The sequence below is a fragment of the Narcine bancroftii genome, chromosome 7 (genome assembly GCF_036971445.1).
Source record: "Narcine bancroftii isolate sNarBan1 chromosome 7, sNarBan1.hap1, whole genome shotgun sequence".
NCBI lineage: Eukaryota > Metazoa > Chordata > Chondrichthyes > Torpediniformes > Narcinidae > Narcine > Narcine bancroftii.
This window is the reverse complement of record NC_091475.1, coordinates 34,018,840-34,038,916: the sequence shown is the minus strand read 5'-3', so window position 1 is coordinate 34,038,916 and position 20,077 is coordinate 34,018,840. Positions and strand designations below refer to the sequence as shown.

The window sequence follows — 20,077 nt, the reverse complement described above, 5'->3', positions numbered from 1 at the left end:
GGGGGGGGAGGGTCATAAGGTTAATTGGTGTATTGGGGGGGCATGAGCTCATGGACGGGAGGGGCCTCTTACCATGCTGTATGTCTAAATTTATTTTAGGTTCTGGTGGGTCAGTGGCCTGAGCCCTTGCCTTGCTTCTGGTGAAATTATTCCCACACCAATGTGGATGAAGGACAGGCAGGATGGAGTGCAATTCAGAAGGGAATCTACAAGTGGTGGCGATTCTTGTACTTGGTGAGGAAGTTTTTGGGTTTGGGTGATCCCACATGTAACCCACAGCAGGTTTTATGGATGGTGCTTATTGATGGGAGAGGGAATTAATGTTTAGGGTGGAGAACAGGGTGTCAGTCAAGTTGGCTGCTTTGTTCTGGATGGTGTTTACGTTTCGTTGTCATATTATACTCAGCACAGTGAGAAGGGTTCTTCCAGGCAGACTAAGGGGTTATTACTAACATTCATAGAATAGAGTAAAGAACACAATTTACAGAATAAAAGACTACAATGAAAAGAAAGATCAATTCGTACCTAGAATTGTTGGAAGCCACACTTGCTCAGTATAGCCTAAGAACAAGAATATAGGAGCAGGAGGAGGTTTTGAATCTTGCTTCTTATCACTAAACTAGTCACAGACTCTTCTCACTACTTTATTTGGGCAGAAAGAAAACCTTCACCTCTAGGTTCAAGAACAAATTCTTTCCAACAGCTATCAGACTTGAACCTCCTCTTGGACTGTCTGCACTATTGCAAGTCACGTTTCTTCCACAATGTTTATTGAGAATATTTATTATCTATCTAATGCATTTATTGTTGCTTTTAATTCAATTAGGTTGCTGTTATTGTTTTTCTTTACAAGTTTCTGATGTCTGCAGCAAGTAAGAATTTCAGGCTTATGTGTGTTGTACAAGGTGTATGACACTGAACTCATCAATGAACCAGCACAGATTTAAGAATAGGGTGTTGGAGCAGAACTTCTGACTGATTAATTCTGCCAAGCCAGAGCTGAGGATCAGACAACCACTGACCAGAGATCTAGGTAAGAGTTCCACAACTGAAAAACAACCAGAACCCCACTTTGAAGCATGATCACCAGAACAGATTAGCTCCTTAAACCCTGCAAGCAGCCATTTAACAACTTCTACAGGTCCAGCATTAAAAACATCCTGTCAGGGTGCACCACTGCATGGTATGGGAACTGCTCCGCCCAGGACCGCAAAACACTGGAGAGGGACATGAATGTGGCTCAGACCATCATGCGCACCACACCTGCCCTCTGTTGACCACATCCATGCTTTCAGCTGCCTTGAAAAAAGCAACCAACGTATTTAAAAGTTCACCCCACCCTGGCCACACTCTCTTCGTGCCCCCTACCCCCCATCAGGAAGAGGATTCATTGTTGTGCGATCACGCCCCTCCAGATTAAAGGAGAGTTTAACTGTAAAACTAGTAAAATTATGTTAACTAATCTACTTCTGCTTGCACTGTGGTGCTGTGTCTTACATGCATTTTGAGATGTCTTCTCACAAAGCAACCTGTGTCTTGGTACAAGTGACGATAAGCTTGAATTTTTAGTAAAAATAAATCAAGTTCAGATACAAAAGATTAATATAATGAATACACAAGTAAATATGAATGAAGTTACATAATGAATGATTTTTTCAGCTTGCCAAATTTTTATCATTCCTTAAGTCCATTTATTTTGCACAAAATACTTGGGCACAGCTTCAAATGTCTTGCTTCAATGTGCATGCATTTTTAGCGAGCCTGCACTATTTTTCGCCATTGAAGGCCATCTAACTGCAAGTGTCAAAGGAGAGAAGCTTTGTTTTCCAACGTGAATTTTTCAGCAACAATTGGCCATGACAAAGTGGTAGTACTGAGTGCCAAATCTCTGCTGCTGTGTTGCTTTCTGGTTATGAGTTACTAATCTTGAAACATGGAATAGTATTTTTCAAATCCCTAAAAAACATCAAGGCCATTTGTGAGTCAGAACACCACAGATCATAGTAAATAGTCTAAAAGGATCACAGCTGGAAAAGGACATTTTGAATTCTACAGAGTTAAGGGTGAAATTGGGTTGAACGTGTTTTTTTTATTCATTTTCAGGATCTGGGTTTCAGGGGCAAGGCCAGCATTTATTGCTCGCCTCTAATTGGCCCTGAGAAGGTAGGGGTGAGCCCCTTCTTGAACTGCTGCAGCCCTTTTGGCAAGGGTGCTGGGGAGGGAGATGAAAGATTTAAGTGGGGTTAATTTATTTTACCACATTATCCCTGGTTCAGTGAGAAGGGTTCTTCCACAGGAAGTCTAACTGGTCAACTCCAACATTCATATATGTGTGGAACATAGAGCACAATTACAGAGTATGGGGTTACACTGGAAAAAAAACATCAATTAGTACAAAGCAAGGGCAGCATGGTAGCACCTTTGTGAGTTCATTCGGGAGTCTGATGAATACGCCTACTGTGCTTTCACACACTGAGTCTTCTCCCTGATGGGAGGTGGGAAAAGAGATTGTCCCTGGGGTGGAATGGGTTCCTTTGCGAAGCAAAGGAAAGATGCAAACAGAGTCGATGGAGGGGAGGGAAGTTTGCGTGATGTTTAAAGCAGAGATGAAGATAAATTTCTTCTGCCAGAGGGTGGTGAATCGGAGACTGTGGAGGCTAAGTCAATGGGCAGATTTAAAGTGAAGGCTGATAGGTTCTTGATTAGTGATGGTGTCAAAGATTAGGGGGGGAAGGCAGGAGAATGCTTTGATCCAAACTGAATGCCCTAATTCTGCTCCTATCTCTATGGTCTTCTAAGCTACATGCACCACCTACTGCAGCTACTTGAGGAGAGCAGCTCCCATACGACTCAGTATTTGGACATATTTCCAAGTCAAGATCATTAGACCATTAGGCAAAAACTCATGTTGGCTATCAGGATGGGATTACTGGAGGGGTTGAACATTGCCAGGTGCTCGACAGGCGCTGATGTATCATATAGGGGAGATGGTCAATGACGTTCAGTTCAGAAAGCACAGTTAAAAGTGTTGCTCAGGAGGTGATGTGTGGACAACCAACTCACCAGCTGCTTCTTCTTCTCTTGAAAATGTACTTTCACAAACATTTTTCCCACAATGAACGGCAGGACGTACTTTGTAAACGCTACACACTTTTCCCATCGTGGTGGCAGAGATTTCGTCCCTGCAATCACCTGCAATAAGTGCAGAACATTAATTATTATGAATATTTATCATTTATTTTGAATATTTATTTTCCTACGTGTGTATGGTCTCTTTTAATTTAATTCAATTAGTTTACAATGATAGATTTTCTCAAAAGTACCTATTCAACTGCAGCAAGAATTGTGGTCCATATGTACATTGTACAATGCATATGACAATAAACGCTTTATCTTGACCAATACCAGTGAGGTTCACAGCTCTTAAATTTCACAAGAACAACATCCCATAGTTCACTCACATTCCTTATTCCAGTATTCATTTAAACAAATTATTTGATACAAGATCAAAATTCCATCTATTGTCAGACACAAAATGCACATAAATCTTTTTCCTTTGCATGCGCTATAAAGGTACACAAAAAGGCACCACTATCAAGGTGAGAAAGAGAAGCGAGAGAGTCCCTTCAGATTACTGACAAATACATTGTCCATGGATCCCACCACCATCTCCAATGTCTCTGCCTCCTGCACTCCCGTAACCTCCAAAGCTGCAGGGCCTCCCATCCTGTCTAGCAGTGAACCAGAGTTACAGATGTCCAAGTCACCTTGGCCCCTAGTTCAGAATCCCCACTGGGATCAGGAAGCTGTCAGTGCTTGAGGTCCTTTAGGAGCCATGCTCACCATCAGCACACTCATAGATTCAGATTCTGATACCTAGCAACCATGAGCTGGTCTCCAGCAAGCTGGTGAGAGGTCATCAGCTGCCAAGCCCCTTGCTGTTCCACTGTTATGGTCCTCTACACTCCTACACCAGTCCTTCCCCAGGCTTCTCCTTCTTGTTAGGGAAGCAGGGGTGGGGGGGGGGGGGGAGGTGGGGTGGAATTGTTCTCCTGCTATGGTGTCATACTTCCTCAGTACCCACCCACATTGAGGTCTGACTTGCTAAACGTTGGCACTGCCACCTTGGATCTGAACCTCCAAGGACATTGATGTAAAAACTGGTCTTGGCCCTGTTCCACAGGCTGTTTAAACCTGCATGGGGATGTGATGTGGTATGAGTACTGGTACATTGTTGAACTAGCCACTGCTGTGAGCAAAGAGTTAATTACATTCAATAAAAGATGTTTTGTTGGTACCCTATTCTTTTTTTTTAATATTTTAATTTTGATTAATTTTTCCATTTTCAAAATGTAACTTTTTTTGAAAAACAAAAAACACAGCAGCCCCTCCCTCATCTTTATCACAGTATAATCTCATACATCATCAGGGCTTTTATTGGACTTAAAAAAAAAGGAATCTCTTCATTGGGAAGATCACTTGTATTTTTATATTAATAATTCCTTATAGTCAGGCTCCTATGTAATCCAAATATGGTAGCCATATTTTTATAACCATGTCATATTTACTCTTTAAATTTCAATAAAATTGCCCAAAAGATAAAGCTCCGGGTCATCTGCGAAGGCCACCCTGGTTATCCTTGTTAATATTTCAGTAATATCCTGCCAGAAAGGTCTCACCTTCACACACGACCATGTAGCACATATAAAATTCCCTATTTCTATTGGTGTAGGGAATTATATTGTACTAATCCGTATCTTGCATTTATAATTGACATCATGCTGTCCAAACACCAATCAAACCAGCATCTTTCCATTATTGCAACTCCTAAATCTGACTCTCATCTCTCTATCTCGATTTCTGTAAACCTGGAGAGCAAAGTACATTTTAGATATAAATTTAGGTGTGTTCCCCAGCCAAATAATTTGTTCCATCTCACTAATTTCAGGTGGGGCCAAGTTTGGACCCATCTTTCTCTTCAGAATGATCTTAACTGAAGAAAGCAAAAGAATGTTCCATTGGCTACTCCATACTTTTTTCTTAGTTGTTCAAAAGACATGAGGGATCCTTCCATATAGCAATCATCAACATATCGTATTCCTTTATCATACCGTGAATTCAATATTTTGTTACCCAGATTAATGGGTATAGAACATTTTTACATAAAGGGGTCTTCAGTGATATAACTCCTTCTTCCCTATACATTCATTCAAGTCTTGCCATATTCTAATCTGTTTTTGTTTGTATGGACTTAACAGTTCATTTATATATAAAGTCCTTTGTTATCTCCACTTTTATTGAATTCAGTCCCTTTTGGATCTATGCATGAGGATTATTTTCTTCAAAGAAAGGTGATATAAATTTTCCTTGTGCTGATAAATGATACTTCTTAAAGTTCAGGAGTCTAAGTCCTCCCAATTTATAATCCAATGCCATCTTTTCCAGTGCAATTCTCAATATTTTATTATTCCATAGGAATTACCTTATACAATTATTTGAAAAAGTTTTTGTTAGTGCAGTATGCAACAATTGACAGAGATACTATGGTCTTGGCATAATCCTTATTTTTATACAATTCACTTTCCCTATTAATGCTCTTTCCATTTCTGTAAATCTTTTTCTATCTTTTCTAACAAAGGTATATAGTTCCATTTATATAAGCTTATAAATTATATAAATTATTATCCATAATTATCCCCAAATACTTAATTCCATCTTTCTTCCATCTAAATCTTCTCCCTTTTTGATATCTTTCATAATCAAAATTTTGTAATGGGATTATTTCACTTTTGTCTATATTAATTTAGTACCCTGATATTCTTCCATATTTTTCTAATATTGTTTGTAATCAATGATTCAGCTGGATCAGACATATACAATAACACATTATCAGCAAATAGGCTAATTTTGTGTTCTTCTTGTCCTGCTTTAAAACTTTGATATCTGGATCTCTTCTTAGTCTCTGCCAGGGGTTCATTAGATAATATGAATAACGCTGGCGATAGAGGACATCCCTGTCTGCTCAAACTACTCAAAGGAAATATAGACATTGAGGTGACTCAACCGTGGATAACAAGGGAAATTAGAGACAGCATTAGGTCCAAAGAGAGAGCATATCAATTGGCCAAAAAAAGTATCACAACCGAAGACTGGGAACAGTTCAAGATGCACCAAAGGAGGAAAACGGGATTAATCCAGAGAGCAAAAATAAATTACGAAAGTAAGCTTGCAGCAAATATAAAAACCGACTGCAAAAGATTTTATAAATATGTCAAGAGGAAAAGATTGGTGAAATCCAGAGTAGCTCCCTTGCAGTCGGAATCAGGGGAATATATAATGGGGAATAAGGAAATGGCAGACCAATTAAATTCTTACTTTAGTTCTGTTTTTACAAGAGAGGATACAAATAACCTCCCAAGGATGTTGGGAAACATAGAGACAAATGCAAGGGAGGAACTGAAAGAAATCAGTATCTCTCAGGACATGGTTTTGGGGAAATTGATGGGATTGAAGGCAGATAAATCCCAAGGGCCTGATAATCTACATCCTAGGGTACTTAAGGAAGTGGCCATTCAGATAGCAGATGCTTTAAGAATTATTTTCCAGAACTCGATAGACTCAGGATCAGTACCCATGGATTGGAGGGTAGCTAATGTTACCCCACTATTTAAAAAGGGGGGTAGAGAAAAAGCGGGAAATTATAGGTCGGTGAGCCTTACATCAGTAGTGGGCAAAATGATGGAATCTATTATTAAGGATGTAATAGCAGAGCATATGACTAGCAGAGAAGGGATCGGACGGAGTCAACATGGATTTACAAAAGGTAAATCGTGCTTGACAAATCTATTGGAATTCTTTGAGATGGTGACAGGTAAAATAGATGGGGGAGAGCCAGTGGATGTGATGTACCTGGACTTCCAAAAGGCCTTCGATAAGGTCCCGCATAAACGACTGGCTTCCAAAATCAAGGTTCATGGGATTGGGGGCAAAGTATTGATGTGGATTGAGAACTGGCTGGCAGGTAGAAGAGAGAGTTGGGATAAATGGCTCGTTTTCTGAGTGGCAGGCGGTGACCAGTGGGGTGCCACAGGGATCTGTACTGGGACCCCAGCTGTTCACAATTTACATTAATGATCTGGATGAGGGGATTGGATGTAATATCTCCAAATTTGCAGATGACACTAAGTTAGGAGGGGTTGTGTGCATGGAAGAGGGGGTCAGGAAGCTCCAGTGTGATTTGGATAAATTGAGGGACTGGGCAGATACATGGCAAATGCACTACAATGTGGATAAATGTGAGGTTATCCACTTTGGCAATACAAACCGGAGGGCAGATTACTATTTGAATAGCAATAGATTAAGAGATGGGGAAGTGCAGAGAGACCTAGGGGTACTTGAACACCAGTCTCTGAAGGCGAGCATGCAGGTACAGCAGGCGGTTAAAAAGGCAAATGGTATGTTGGTCTTCATATCAAGAGGGTTTGAGTATAGGAACAAGGATACCTTACTGCAGCTGTACAGGGCCTTGCTGAGACCCCACCTGGAGTATTGTGTGCAGTTCTGGTCACCTTATCTAAGGAAGGATGTTCTTGCAATGGAGGGAGTGCAGAGGCGATTCACCAGGCTGATACCTGGAATGGCAGGAATGACTTATGAGGAAAGATTGCGCAAATTGGGATTGTACTCGCTGGAGTTTAGAAGATTGAGAGGGGATCTCATAGAGACATATAAAATTCTGGTAGGACTGGACAGAATGGATGCAGATGGGATGTTTCCAATGATGGGAAAATCCAGAACCCGGGGCCATGATTTGAGGATAATAGGCAAACCATTTAGGACCGAGATGAGGAGGAATTTCTTTACCCAGAGGGTGGTGAATCTGTGGAATTCATTGCCACAGAGGGCAGTAGAGGCAGGTTCATTAAATCTATTTAAGAGGGAATTAGACCTATTTCTTCAGTATAAGGGTATTAAAGGTTATGGAGAGAAGGCGGGGACGGGGTACTGAACTTTAAGATCAGCCATGATCTCGTTGAATGGTGGAGCAGGCTCGAAGGGTCGAATGACCTACTCCTGCTCCTATCTTCTATGTTTCTATTTGGTTATTAGTCATTTTCTTAGTTTGCGGTTTATGGTAAAGAGTTTTTATTCAATTTATAAAATTACTACCTGTACCAAATTTTTCCAAACTTTTATATAAAAAAGACCATTCTAGTTGGTCAAATGCCTTTTCTGCTTCCAGTGAAATAGTTATGTTTGGATTCATCTTTGTCTTTGCATGTGGATTATGTTAAATAATCTACTTAAATTATTTGAGGAATGTCTCCCTTTAACAAACCCCTCTTGATCGGGATGTATTAATTTTGGTAAGTACTCACCCAATCTATTTGCTAGAATTTTATAGTCTGCATTTAAAAGTGACATTGGTCTATATGACGTAGCTTTGAGTGGGTCTCTACCTTTTTTTTTGGTAACACTGTAATTATAGCAGTTGAGAATGTTTCTGGGAGGGTCTAAGTCTCCATCGATTGGTCCAATACATCCATTAACCAAGACATCAACAGATCTTTAAATTGTCTATAGAACTCAGGAGGAAACCCATCTTCCCCCAGGGACTTAATAGTCTGTAAAGTACCCATAGATTTTTCTATTTCTTCTCTTGTAAAAGATGCATCCAAATTATTTTTTTCTCTCTCATCTAGTTTAGGAAGTTCAGAAGTCCTTAAAAAAATTTCCATCTCATTTTCATCTCCTACCAACTCTGACTTGTATAACTTCATATAGTTTTGTCAGAAAATATTATTTCTTTCTTTTTGATTATATGTTATCGTAACCATTTGTTTTTATTGCATCTATATTTCTAATTAATTCTTCTGCTTTGACCTGCCAAGATGATACTTTATGTGCCCACTCTCCTAATTCATAATATTTTTGTTTAGTTCTTATATTGTTTTCTTTGTTCTATACGTTTTTTGTGTATTGTATTGTGATTTTTTTTATTTTCAAAATGTCTGTATTTTTCTTGCATTCTTACTTTTTGATATTCTTTTTCCAGCTTTTTACAGCTTCTCTAGCCTTTTCTGGTTTCTCATATATTCTCTTTTAAAGTTTTTAGTGTAAGAGATAATTTGTCCCCTAAGGTAAGCTTTTAATATATTCTATATTAGGAAATTGTTTTGTGGGTAAATATTTCTATCTGTCTCTTAATAAATTCACAGAAATCCTTCCTCTTTAACAAAAATGTAGCATTGAGACACCATCTATACATTAGTGGTGAGTGATCTGTCAAAAGTCTTGCTAAATACTCTGTTTTATCTAGTCTACTTTGTAACTGTGCAGACAGTAAGAATAAATCAATTCTTGTATGTGAGTCATGTACTCTAGAATAAAAAGAGTAGTCTCTCTCTCTCTCTCTCTCGCGCACGCTCTATGGGATTAAGTCATCTCCAAATATCAATTAAATTCAAATCTTTCATAAATGACAGTATTGTTTTTGCAGTTTTAGTCCTTGTAACTTCTCACTGACTTATCTAGGATCGGGTCAAAATAGAAATTGAAATCTCCCACAATCAGTATATTCTTTCTTGTGCCTGCAAGTTTTTTTAAAAAATTCTTTATAAAAGCTTCATGATCATAATTTGGGGCATAAATATTCATAAGTGTCCACGACTCTGCATAGACTTCGCAATTTACCATTACAAACCTTCCGGCTGGATCATTCAATGTCTCTTCTAATATTATTGGCATATTTTTATTATTTAAAATCACTACTATTCTAGCTTTTGATCCAAATGAATACGATATTAGTTGCCCCACCCAATCACTTTTTAATTTTGCATGCTCCAATTTGGTGAGGTGCATTTCTTGTTTAAAAAAAACTACCCTGACGTATACATAAAGTCTCAAAAGTCTGCGATAAAAGCCCACAGAATCTCTCGAGAAAGAAGAACACCTCCCTTTAGTACCATCTTTTCTTTTTAACCACTCATTTCCTGGCACCATTCTCCCCCTTAGACCAGAGTCTATGCCCTACTACTACTTCTCCCAGATATTTTTTTTCTCTTTACTGAGTTCTCTGTCAACATTTCTATATATTCTAATTTTAAGCAATAAATACAAAACAGTTTTGCAAAAATAAAAGATACAACTTTTACTATTTTTTACTTAGTTGTGTTATAAATATTTCACAATCTTCTCCCTTGGTAGTTTTGTTCATTTTTCTTTATAAACCCGTAGAAAGTCTTCCACCTCACCTTTGTTCTGAAAAAAAACCTGCTGACTCCCTTCCACTGCTTTGACTGAGTTGCAGGGTGAATCATTGAATACCTCAGTTTTTTTAAAGCATGAAGCTGTCTTTTCACATCCTTGAATTCCTTTCCCTGTTTAATCAGTTGGACTAAAGTCCTGAAAAAATAGTTCCTTCTCATGATCAATCTTGAGCGGGCCATGATTTAGGTCTTAGGTCTGAGTGTTCAGTGAGCTCTCTCAATATGCAGTTTTTCTCCAAATTTGTCTTCTCCCAGCACTGGAGAATCCACTTTAGAAAAAGGTCCACCGGGTCTCTTCCCTTGATTCCTTCCTTTAGTCCAATAATGCAGACGTTATTTCGCCAACTAAAATTCTCCATATGATCAATTTTATCAAGCAGTCCTTGTTTATCCCACTCCTATTCTTTGGCTCTTTTCTCCAAAGCCTCAAGTTTTTCTTCAGTTTTATTCAGTTCTTTCTCAGTTTAATTCATTCTCTCTGTCAAGTCTTTGATGATTTCTTTTACTTCACTCATTTTCTTTATCATATCTCTCGTCACCATTTCAACATTTGTGAATCAGTTGCTTAGATTCTCCATTTTTTCCAGGATGATGCTCAGCTCTTGGCCAGCTTTACCTGGTTCTGCCAGTCCCGTTGCCAATTTTGCACCACTTCCTTTTGGACTTTCATCCGATGTTCTCAGTTGAGTAGAAGTTTCTTCAGGCTTCATTCTTTTTTGCCTTGGTTTCTTCATACTGGTTTTATCAATTTTTGATAAAAATAACTTTTAATTTTGAAATTTTTACCATCTTTTAATACTCTTCACAGAGAGCTCACCCAAAACACGTCTATCTAGGTCCTTTGCATGGTCACATCCCAGTGGTACCTTATTCTTGTGGCTGGTGATTAGCACGCTAATGACCCCATACCGTGGAGGAACAGTAAGAGATACAGTGAGGGAACAGTGAGGGATACAGTGGGTTACACTGCAGTATTCTGTGCAAGTGTTTGACACAATTTTATCTTGGCATTTATGGTTTGATTAATCTCATACACATTTCCATGCTTTCTTTGGCGTTTGTTCTAAACTGGAATTGTTCTATTAGTCATGGAACGTAATTAATTTATTCTCATCAAATAGCAGAGATGTCAGGACTTCAGGGCAGAAACTTAAGTTGTGGAATGGGAGGTTTAGAGGCCAGTGACAACCTGGAATACTCTACCTGAGGGGGTGGTGGAGGCAGAGACCCTCACGACATTTCTTGCTATCATCTTTCAACCTGACAGCTGCCCACGCCACCGTGTCCTTCGCCACCAGGTGGTGCCAACTTTGCCACTCACCTTAAAAAATTCAAGGCGCTTGTTGTGGAATCTCTGGCTGAGGTTGCCCAATCTCCTGTACACAATTCTCCAAACTACGTAGTTGGCAACAGTCCTGTGAATGTGATAAAATTATTTCCTTCATGTTTTAACATTGCAAAGAAGGCAACAGTATTAGATCAGTCTATCAGATAACTGTATAATCTAAAACCGGAATTGGGCCACTGACAGCACTGGCTGGGAGAACAGGAAGAAGGCATCAACCTATTGATATGGAGAGGGATCACAACCACACTTCTGTTACTTGGAGAAAAGAAGTTCCAATGGATAAATTCAAGAGTTAGAGGTAGAGGGCGTCTCCTTCAAATGCTAATGCATTTACCAGATGTTATGGTAGATCAGCTATCTCCCATTCATGTCAAGGATTGGGGTCCAGTCATTGCTTAATGATTTAAGAGCTAATGACATGCCTACGGAAATGAACCTTCTGACCTTCTTTGCCCAGGGAAGCAGCAGAGGCCACTTAATTGAATATATTTAAAACACTGATAGTTACAGCTCCCTCCATAATGTTTGGGACAAAGACGATTTTTTCCTTAATTATCTCCTGTGCACCACAGTTTTAAATTTATAATCAAACAATACACACATGATTAAAGTGCTCATTCCCAATTTTATTCCAGGTTATTTGTGTACATTTTGTTTTGACCATGTAGAAATTACAACACTTTTTATCCATACTTTTCCCATTTCAGGACACCATAAAGTTTGGGACATTTGGCTTCATGGGTGTTTGTGAGCACTCAGGTATGGTTAATTGCTTCATTGGAACCTGTATAAGAGACCTAGAATTGCTTCTAAGTTTTTGATCACCTTTGGAGTCTATAGTTGTCATTTCTCAACACGAGAACCCAAGTTGTGCCAATGAAAGTTAAAGAAGCCGTTATGAGGGTGAAAAACAAGAATAAAACAGTGAGACATCACCCAAACCATAGGATTACCAAAATCAACAGATTGGAACTTCATTCAGAAGAAGGAGTGTAATTCAAAGGGGGCTGGTAAGCCAAGAAAAAGCTCCACTGATGATGACAGAAGAATTTTCATTGTAATGAAGAAATATCTCCAAACACCTGCCCAACAGATCGGAAACTCTCTTCAGGAGGCAGGTGTGGATGCATCAATGACTACTGTCTGCAGAAGACTTCATGAATAGAAATACAGAGGCATCACTGCAAGATGCAAACCATTAGTTAGCCACAGACACAGGATGGCCAGATTACAGTCTGCCAAAAGTATTTAAAAGAGGCAGCAAAATTTTGAAAAAAGGTCTTGTGGACAGATGAGTCCAAGATTAACCTGTATCAGAGTGATGGCAAGAGCAAAGTGTAGAGGCGTGAAGGAACTGCCCAAGATCCAAAACCTACCAACTCATTTGTGAAACACGACAGTCATATATGGCCTGGGCATGTCTGGCTGCCACAGGTACTGGCAACTTATCTTCATTGATGATGTAACTGCTGACGGCAGTTACAAAATTAAATCTGAGGGGCATAGAAACATCTACTCAAGTTCAAGCAAATATCTCCAAACTCATTGGACGGTGCTTCATCCTGCAGCTAAACAGTGATCCCATACTTGCTGCTATAGCAATAAAGAAGCTTTTCAAAGCTAAAAACTGGAAAATTCTTGAATGGCCAAATCAGTCACCCAATCTATATCCAATTGAGCATGCCTTCCAAATGCTGAAGAGAAAACTTGAGGGGACTAGCTCCCAAAACAAGCAGGAACTGAAGATGGCTGCAATAGAGGCCTGGCAGGAGCATCAACAGACAAGATTCTCAGCACCTGGTGACGTCTATGAATCACAGTCTTCAAGCAGTCATTGCATGCAAGGGATATGCAACAAAGTACGAAACACGATAACTTTAATAAACATACCATTGCTATGTCCAAACATTATGGTACCCTGAAATGAGGGGACTATGTATGAAAAGTGCTGCAATTTCCACATGGTCAAACCAAAATATATACAAATAACCTTGAATAAAATCTGGAATGTGCACTTTAATCATGTGTGAATTATTTGAATACAGTTTTAAAACTGTGGCACACAGGGGAAAATAAAGTTTAAAAAATAGTGCCTTTGTTCCAAACATTATGGAGGACACTAGATTCTTCAAAGTAGAGGAGAATTAAGGATTTTAGGGAAAAGGCAGATATGTGGACTGAACCAGATCAGAAGAACAGACCTGGCTCGATACACCGACTGGCCTATTCCTGTTCCCATTTCTTGTGTACCCAATCCCGATATTGGGGAGTAAGTGTGAAGTTCAGCTTACCTATTATCCACAGTTTCTAACAGCTCAAACAAGTCCTTGAAATACTGTGGAACGTACACAATAACCTCTTCCGACTCATTGATGTGTGCAAGTTCAGGGTAAAGCTCATCACTGATAACCATCCTCATGTAGCGAAGCCAATCAAACTGCGGACACAACCACATGATCCATGTGTGATTACAACACAGACCACAAGAGGAAAGTGCAGCTGGAATCTGCTCAGACCATTATATACTCTGTAGTCTGAGACATGCACCACTTTATAACAGGAGCCCAGCATTATATTCGAGGGAATCTCTCACCGTGGAAAGAAGCAAAGGTGATTTTCCATGAAGGGAGACGGAAATTATGGCAGTATTAGAATATGGGTCTACTTCCCTCAGGATGAAGTAGAATGGGAGGCCAGACCTTGGTCATTGGGAATCCACTGTGATGACAAATGTTCTTCAGTTCTGTTTTATTTGTTTTAATTCCCTAAAAATGCCCAAAGAAAAACTGTTTCCCCTCCTAAAGCACAAGGTAAACAATCTTGAATGTAAGAATCAGAATCAAGTCTTCGTCATGAACACGTGTAACAAAATGTGCTGTTTTGGAGCAGCATCATTGTGTTATTTTACTGGTGCAAAATTGCAATAAATTATGGTTCCATAAATACAATATTTAAAAATAAATAATGAGTGCCAAAAGAGAGAAGAAATGAGGTAGTGGCCATAGATTCATTGTCCATTCAGAAATCTGATGGCAGAGGGGAAGAAGTTGTTTTTGTAATGTTGGGTGTGTGTCTCTAGGCTTCTTTACCTCCTTCCTGTTGGTAGCAGTGAGAAAAAGGCATAGTATGGGTGGTGGGGGGCCTTGACGATAGAAGTTGCTTTCTTGAGACATTGCCTCTTTAAGATGTCCTTACTGGAGTGAAGACTGATGGCATGTTGGCACTGACCAAGTTTATAACCCTCTGAAGCCTTTTCCTGTCCTGGGCATCGGCACCACTATACCAGACAGCGATGCTCTCCACTCAAGAGTCTCCTCAAACTCCTCATAAAGTATAGATGCTGGTGAGTCTTCTTTGAGATTGCATCACCATGATGGCCCCAGAAGAGATGTTGACACCCAGGAATTTGAAGTTCTTGATCCTCTCCACTGCTGACCCTTTGATGAGGACTGGTTTGTGTTCTCCTCATTTCCCCTTCCTAAAGTCTACAATCAATTCCTTAGTTTTGCTAAGGTTGAGTGCCGTTGTTGTTGTAACATCACTCAATGAGCTGATCTATCTTACTCCTGTATGCTTCCCCCAATGGTGACTATATGATACTGCCGACAACCGTGGTGGCATCAGCAAATTTGTAGATGGCATTTGAATTGTGCCTGGCCACAAAGTCATGGGTGAGAGAGTAAAGTAGCGGGTTAAGCACAAACTCTTGAGGTAAACCTGTGTGGATTAACAATGAGGAGGAGACGCTGTTTCCGATAGGTACTGACTGTGGTCTTCCGATGAGGAAGTCAAGGATCCAGTTGCAAAGGGAGGTGTGAAGGCCCAGGTTTTGAAGCTTTCTGACCAGTGCTGATGGTGCTGAGCTGCAGTCGATGAAAAGAAGCCTGAAGAATGCAAGTGGAACTGAAGAAGTTTTTCTATCAAGGGGAATTAATTTCCCCAGATTATAATTGTCTTCTCTGACCACGTACATGATGAGGGCATGTGATGGAATGATTTAGAAAATCATTGTGATTTGTGATGTTGAATGATGATGAAGACACAGAATGGTCCGGTCTATGTGCCTGCAGTATATGGTTCAATTTCCCATCCCTTACATTGGCTGGAAGATTTATTAAAACTACCAAAGCATTTGGGGGTATCATGGTGATGCCTTGAAGTTCAGGCCCTCCCCAGAGTGCAGGGATCTGATCCCACCAGTTAGTGCCATGGTTGAGCATGCAGTATGAATGGTTGCAGAAGTTCATCCGAACTCTTCACCTGCTAACTGCCATCAAGCAGAGCATCATAGACTTGGGGCTATTCCTCTCTTACCTGTGGAATGGCGTTTTGCAAGTCAAACACTCTGAACTTATTGTACAGGGCTTCGCTTGTTCTGTTGATCTGAGGAATCAGGATCTGCAATGCGCAAATGACATTAATCTGTGAACAGTGGTTAACAGAGCTACAGACCAGTCAATACACCATTCTCAAAGATTTCTTCCACTTGTCTGCATCATCTCTGCACCAACACTATCTCACTCCTGCGTCAACTCGTTCGTCACTCCTGCATTGTCGCATGCACCATTCCTGCATTGTTGCATCTCCCTCACTGTGGATGGTGGGTTTATTTCCCCAGCATGGTGGCTGGTCTAAAAGACATAGCTGACTTTAGGCAATGGAGAGAAGCCATTGCTGCAAGGGTTGATGTGGGAAAAGGTACTCTGTTTGACCCTGTCAGGTCATTTTGCCTCTGGAAGTGGTCTACAAACTGTGAAGTTACAGTTGCCAGAGGGAAATTTCACCATTGTGCATGTCTCAGTAAGGCCCTTTAGTTGTGCTGACCTCTATAAAGTTACACAGTGCATAACCTTCCATTGTTTATTATATCCATGTAGCTATTGTATCAACCTCCATCACCACCCTTGGTATTGTGTTCCAAACACCCACCACTCTTTGTGTAAGGAACCTACCTCTGAGGTCTCCCCTGAACTTTCCTTCACTCATCTGAAACAGATGTCTTCTGGTCACTGCCCCCCTTGGAAACAGGTGCTGCCTGACAACTCCATCTACACCTCTCATAATCTTATACACCTCTATTGTTTCCTCTCATTTTCCATCACTCCAAAGAGAAAAGCCTGTTCACCCTTAACCTTACTTCATAAGGTGCATTCTCCACTCCAGGCAGCATCCTGGCAAATCTTCTGCACCCTCTCTAGATGTTAAAGTTTGACATGGTATATATCAACCACCAGTTTATGGTATTAGATAAAATATGTTGGAAAACTACATATTTGTAATGTGTGCATTAGAGAATTTGTAAGGGCATCACGTAACATTCTAGCTTGTACTGACCATGAACAAGTGGTTCAAGCTATCTTTTAAACATGAAGAGGCAGTTCTACTTTAAACTACTTACAAGGAAAAGTGTACTTCCAAACTACACACTACTGTCCAATTAACCGATGCTATATGGTTTCACTAACCTCAGCCACCTTAATTTCAAACTCCAGCACAGCTTCCATGTCAGTCTGGGCGGTGATGGGATCTGCTCCCAGGAAAATAACCACATCGATCATTAGCTGCAGCAGGGCCCTGCGAGCCTGTGGAAAGAATGGCAGGTTCTGAGCAGTGAGGTTGGGAAGGGTTAGACTGATGGTGGAATAGGTTTATAGAGGTCAGCACAATTTCATGGGCTGAAGGGACCATGTTGTTCTGCACCATTCTGCATTCATTTCGGTTGAATGAATCAAGAGATCATCACTGAATAGCTGGTGTCAGAGACAGTGGGCGATAAATTAATTACTGTACTTAAAATATGATTTAGTAGTTTCTGGAATTTGATTGGCAAGGAGTAAAGTCTCTACTACATTACACATTTTAAGCACAAGTTACGGACAAATTTCTGTACTCGTTTCTTCTTTAAGATAAGCTGAAAAATTCTGCTGAAAATCAGAATCTGCTTTTGGGCCATTTAATTACAATGTCCATGTATCACCTTTTAAAATATATATTTATGAAATTTCTATTCAAATGATAAATCACCATCAATACTTTGAGCATGTTTCCCTTTACTAAAAATTAAATAAAACATGATTTGGGAAGAAGTCTTTTTTTATGGTGGAAGTACAGTAGTTCTACTTGGTAACATATTTCATTCCAATGGGGCAGCGCAGTTAGCGTAGTGGTTAGTACAGGACTGTTACAGCGCCAGCAATCGGGATCGGGGTTTGATCCCATGCTGTTTGTAAGGAGCCTTGACATTCTCACCGTGTCTGCATGGGTTTTCCATAGGGCCTCTTGTTTCCTCCCACCTTTCAAAACGTACTGGGGCTGTAGGTTAATTGGGTGTAAACTGGCGGCACGGACACGTGGGCCGAAATGGCCTGTTACAATGCTGTATGTCTACATTTTATTTTAAAAAGTTAAAATAAAAATAAAATTAAATTTAAGTCAACCAACCAAAATGTTGAAAGCCCCCAATGTTACTAGATAAGAATGCCAGCATGAACAAGTTGGGCCAAAGGGACTGTTCCATGATGTATGACTCTAGATACTACGATCGAAGCACACAGATAGCTCCACATCTGATAATCCCAAACCTCATTCCAAATTCTGGTTAAGGTTTTCAGCCTGAAGCATTATCTCTTGAGTACTTCTCTTGTGATAGAGTATATAGAGGTGTTTGGGAGATAAATTGGGGTGTACTGTTAGAGCAGGTCACACACAAACAATTTAAAACACAGAATTTTTGCAGGAGTTTTGCAGAGCGCTCAGAGACTTCAATGATGGACTGCTATTTTGCAAAAGGCAACCAAGTAACATCGTACAGTGGCAGTTGGTCTGAAAAACAGTTTGCTGTCTGGAAGAGCATGTGATCTTTGCAGGCAGAGGCAGAACAGCTTTGCTCTCAGAGTGGGAGGGAGTGAGAAAGAGGAGAGAGGGAGATTTTGGTTCTAGACTCGAGGGACAAGCTGACAAGCTTTGGAAGACGGCCTGGTCAAAGGAGAGGACTGGCTGTCTGGTGTTTCCCTTGGAATAGGAGAAACAGAAAGGAATTCTGTGGTGACATGAAAGAAAGAGGTTATCATCTGGAGAACCCTGAAAGGGGGCAAGTTTCGTCAGCAAGACTGGAGAGGCTGATTAAAAAAAGAATCAGTTGTGGATGTCCTGGAACGAGAAAACTCTCTCTGAAAACCAACAAGAACCCTCCTGAGTGGTAACCATTTAAGCACCAAAGCCTAGTTAACTTTATTTATACTAACTTCTGTGCACAGTACAAGAATTGCCTGCAACCAGTGAGATTGGACTGTGAACCAAAGAACTTTTCTAAACTTAAATATACATTACACACACCTGCACTTATTATTAGGTGGGGATGGGGGAGATTAAGTTGGTTAAGTAGGTTAAGTAATAAGTTAAAGTTTGATTCTGTTTTCATGTTCAAAAATAATTAAAAGCAACTTTTGTTTAAACAACCCTTTGTATTGGTGCATATCTATTGCTGCTGGGTTTTGGGGTCCTTTGGGCTCGTAACACTCTCCACACAGTTGCCTCACCTGTTTAGTGCTTCACTTTAATTCACAGGGAGCATTACATATCAAGAATTATTGAGGATCCCACTCATCCATCATACTATATCTTTGATCTATTACCATCAGGAAGGGGTACAGGAACATCAAAATCAGGACTCCCAGGCTGGGAAATAGCTTCTTACAGTAGGATATGAGATTAATGAATGGTATCTTGTAATCAAGTAAATCATCCCATGGTTTCAAGATAAGGGAGAGTCACTTCATATGAAAGTATTGGTTTTTCTTTTGTTGCAGTGGTGAATCTCTGTAATTCTCTGCCCCAGACACTTGTGGGGTCAGATTCTGAGATGTACTTGAAGTGGAAGTACATTCAGGCAGCGCTGTTAGAAGAACACTACTGTAGCATCTGTAACCTGTGTTTGAATGCACCATTGTCTGTAAGGAGTTTGAACGTTCTCCCCGTGGGTTTCTTCTGGGTGCTCTGGTTTCCTCCCGCATTCCAAAGAGGTAAAGGATAGCTAGTTAATTGGTCACACGAGTATATTTGGGCAGCACAGACTTGTGGGCCAGAATGGCCTGTTACAGTGCTGTATCTCTAATTTTATTTTTTTTTTACTGTAATTTTTTTGCAAGAATGGAGGACGAGGATCTGGTGCAGAGGACAAGAAGAGATCGGAGGGAGCTCAGCCATGATTAAACCAGATCAACCAGGATCCATCTGGTGGATTACTCCCATTCCTAGTTCCTTGTATTCTCCTGTTCTCAGCATTGGACATTATAGGGATTGAGAACCAACTATATATAATTTGAAAACCAGGGTGAGAGCGCAGTATGTTTAGTTGTCTTTGTCTGCTGAAGTACTGGGGGGAGGGAGGGGATGTGGGTGGTGGCAGGGGGAAGAACAAGAGAAAAATAATAATAAGAAAGAAATTGCTGTAAGAACTCAA

The 20,077-nt window shown here is 40.2% G+C and overlaps 1 protein-coding gene across 7 annotated transcripts in view; it reads right to left on the bottom strand.

Annotated features, from left to right (window-relative positions):
* phex (phosphate regulating endopeptidase homolog, X-linked) overlaps positions 1–20,077 on the bottom strand; it is a 128,697-nt gene that overhangs the window by 51,937 nt on the left and 56,683 nt on the right. For all 7 annotated transcript variants that reach the window (XR_011341709.1, XR_011341710.1, XM_069889518.1 and 4 more), the window contains exons 7-11: positions 17,082–17,198; positions 15,931–16,014; positions 13,908–14,053; positions 11,590–11,683; positions 3,064–3,192 (exon numbers count right to left, since the gene is read on the bottom strand). Coding sequence is in view for 5 of the 7 variants with exons in the window: in XM_069889518.1 (XP_069745619.1) it covers positions 3,064–3,192; positions 11,590–11,683; positions 13,908–14,053; positions 15,931–16,014; positions 17,082–17,198 (570 nt within the window). In the remaining 2 variants the exon portion in view is untranslated. The remainder of the gene's footprint in view (positions 1–3,063; positions 3,193–11,589; positions 11,684–13,907; positions 14,054–15,930; positions 16,015–17,081; positions 17,199–20,077) is intronic.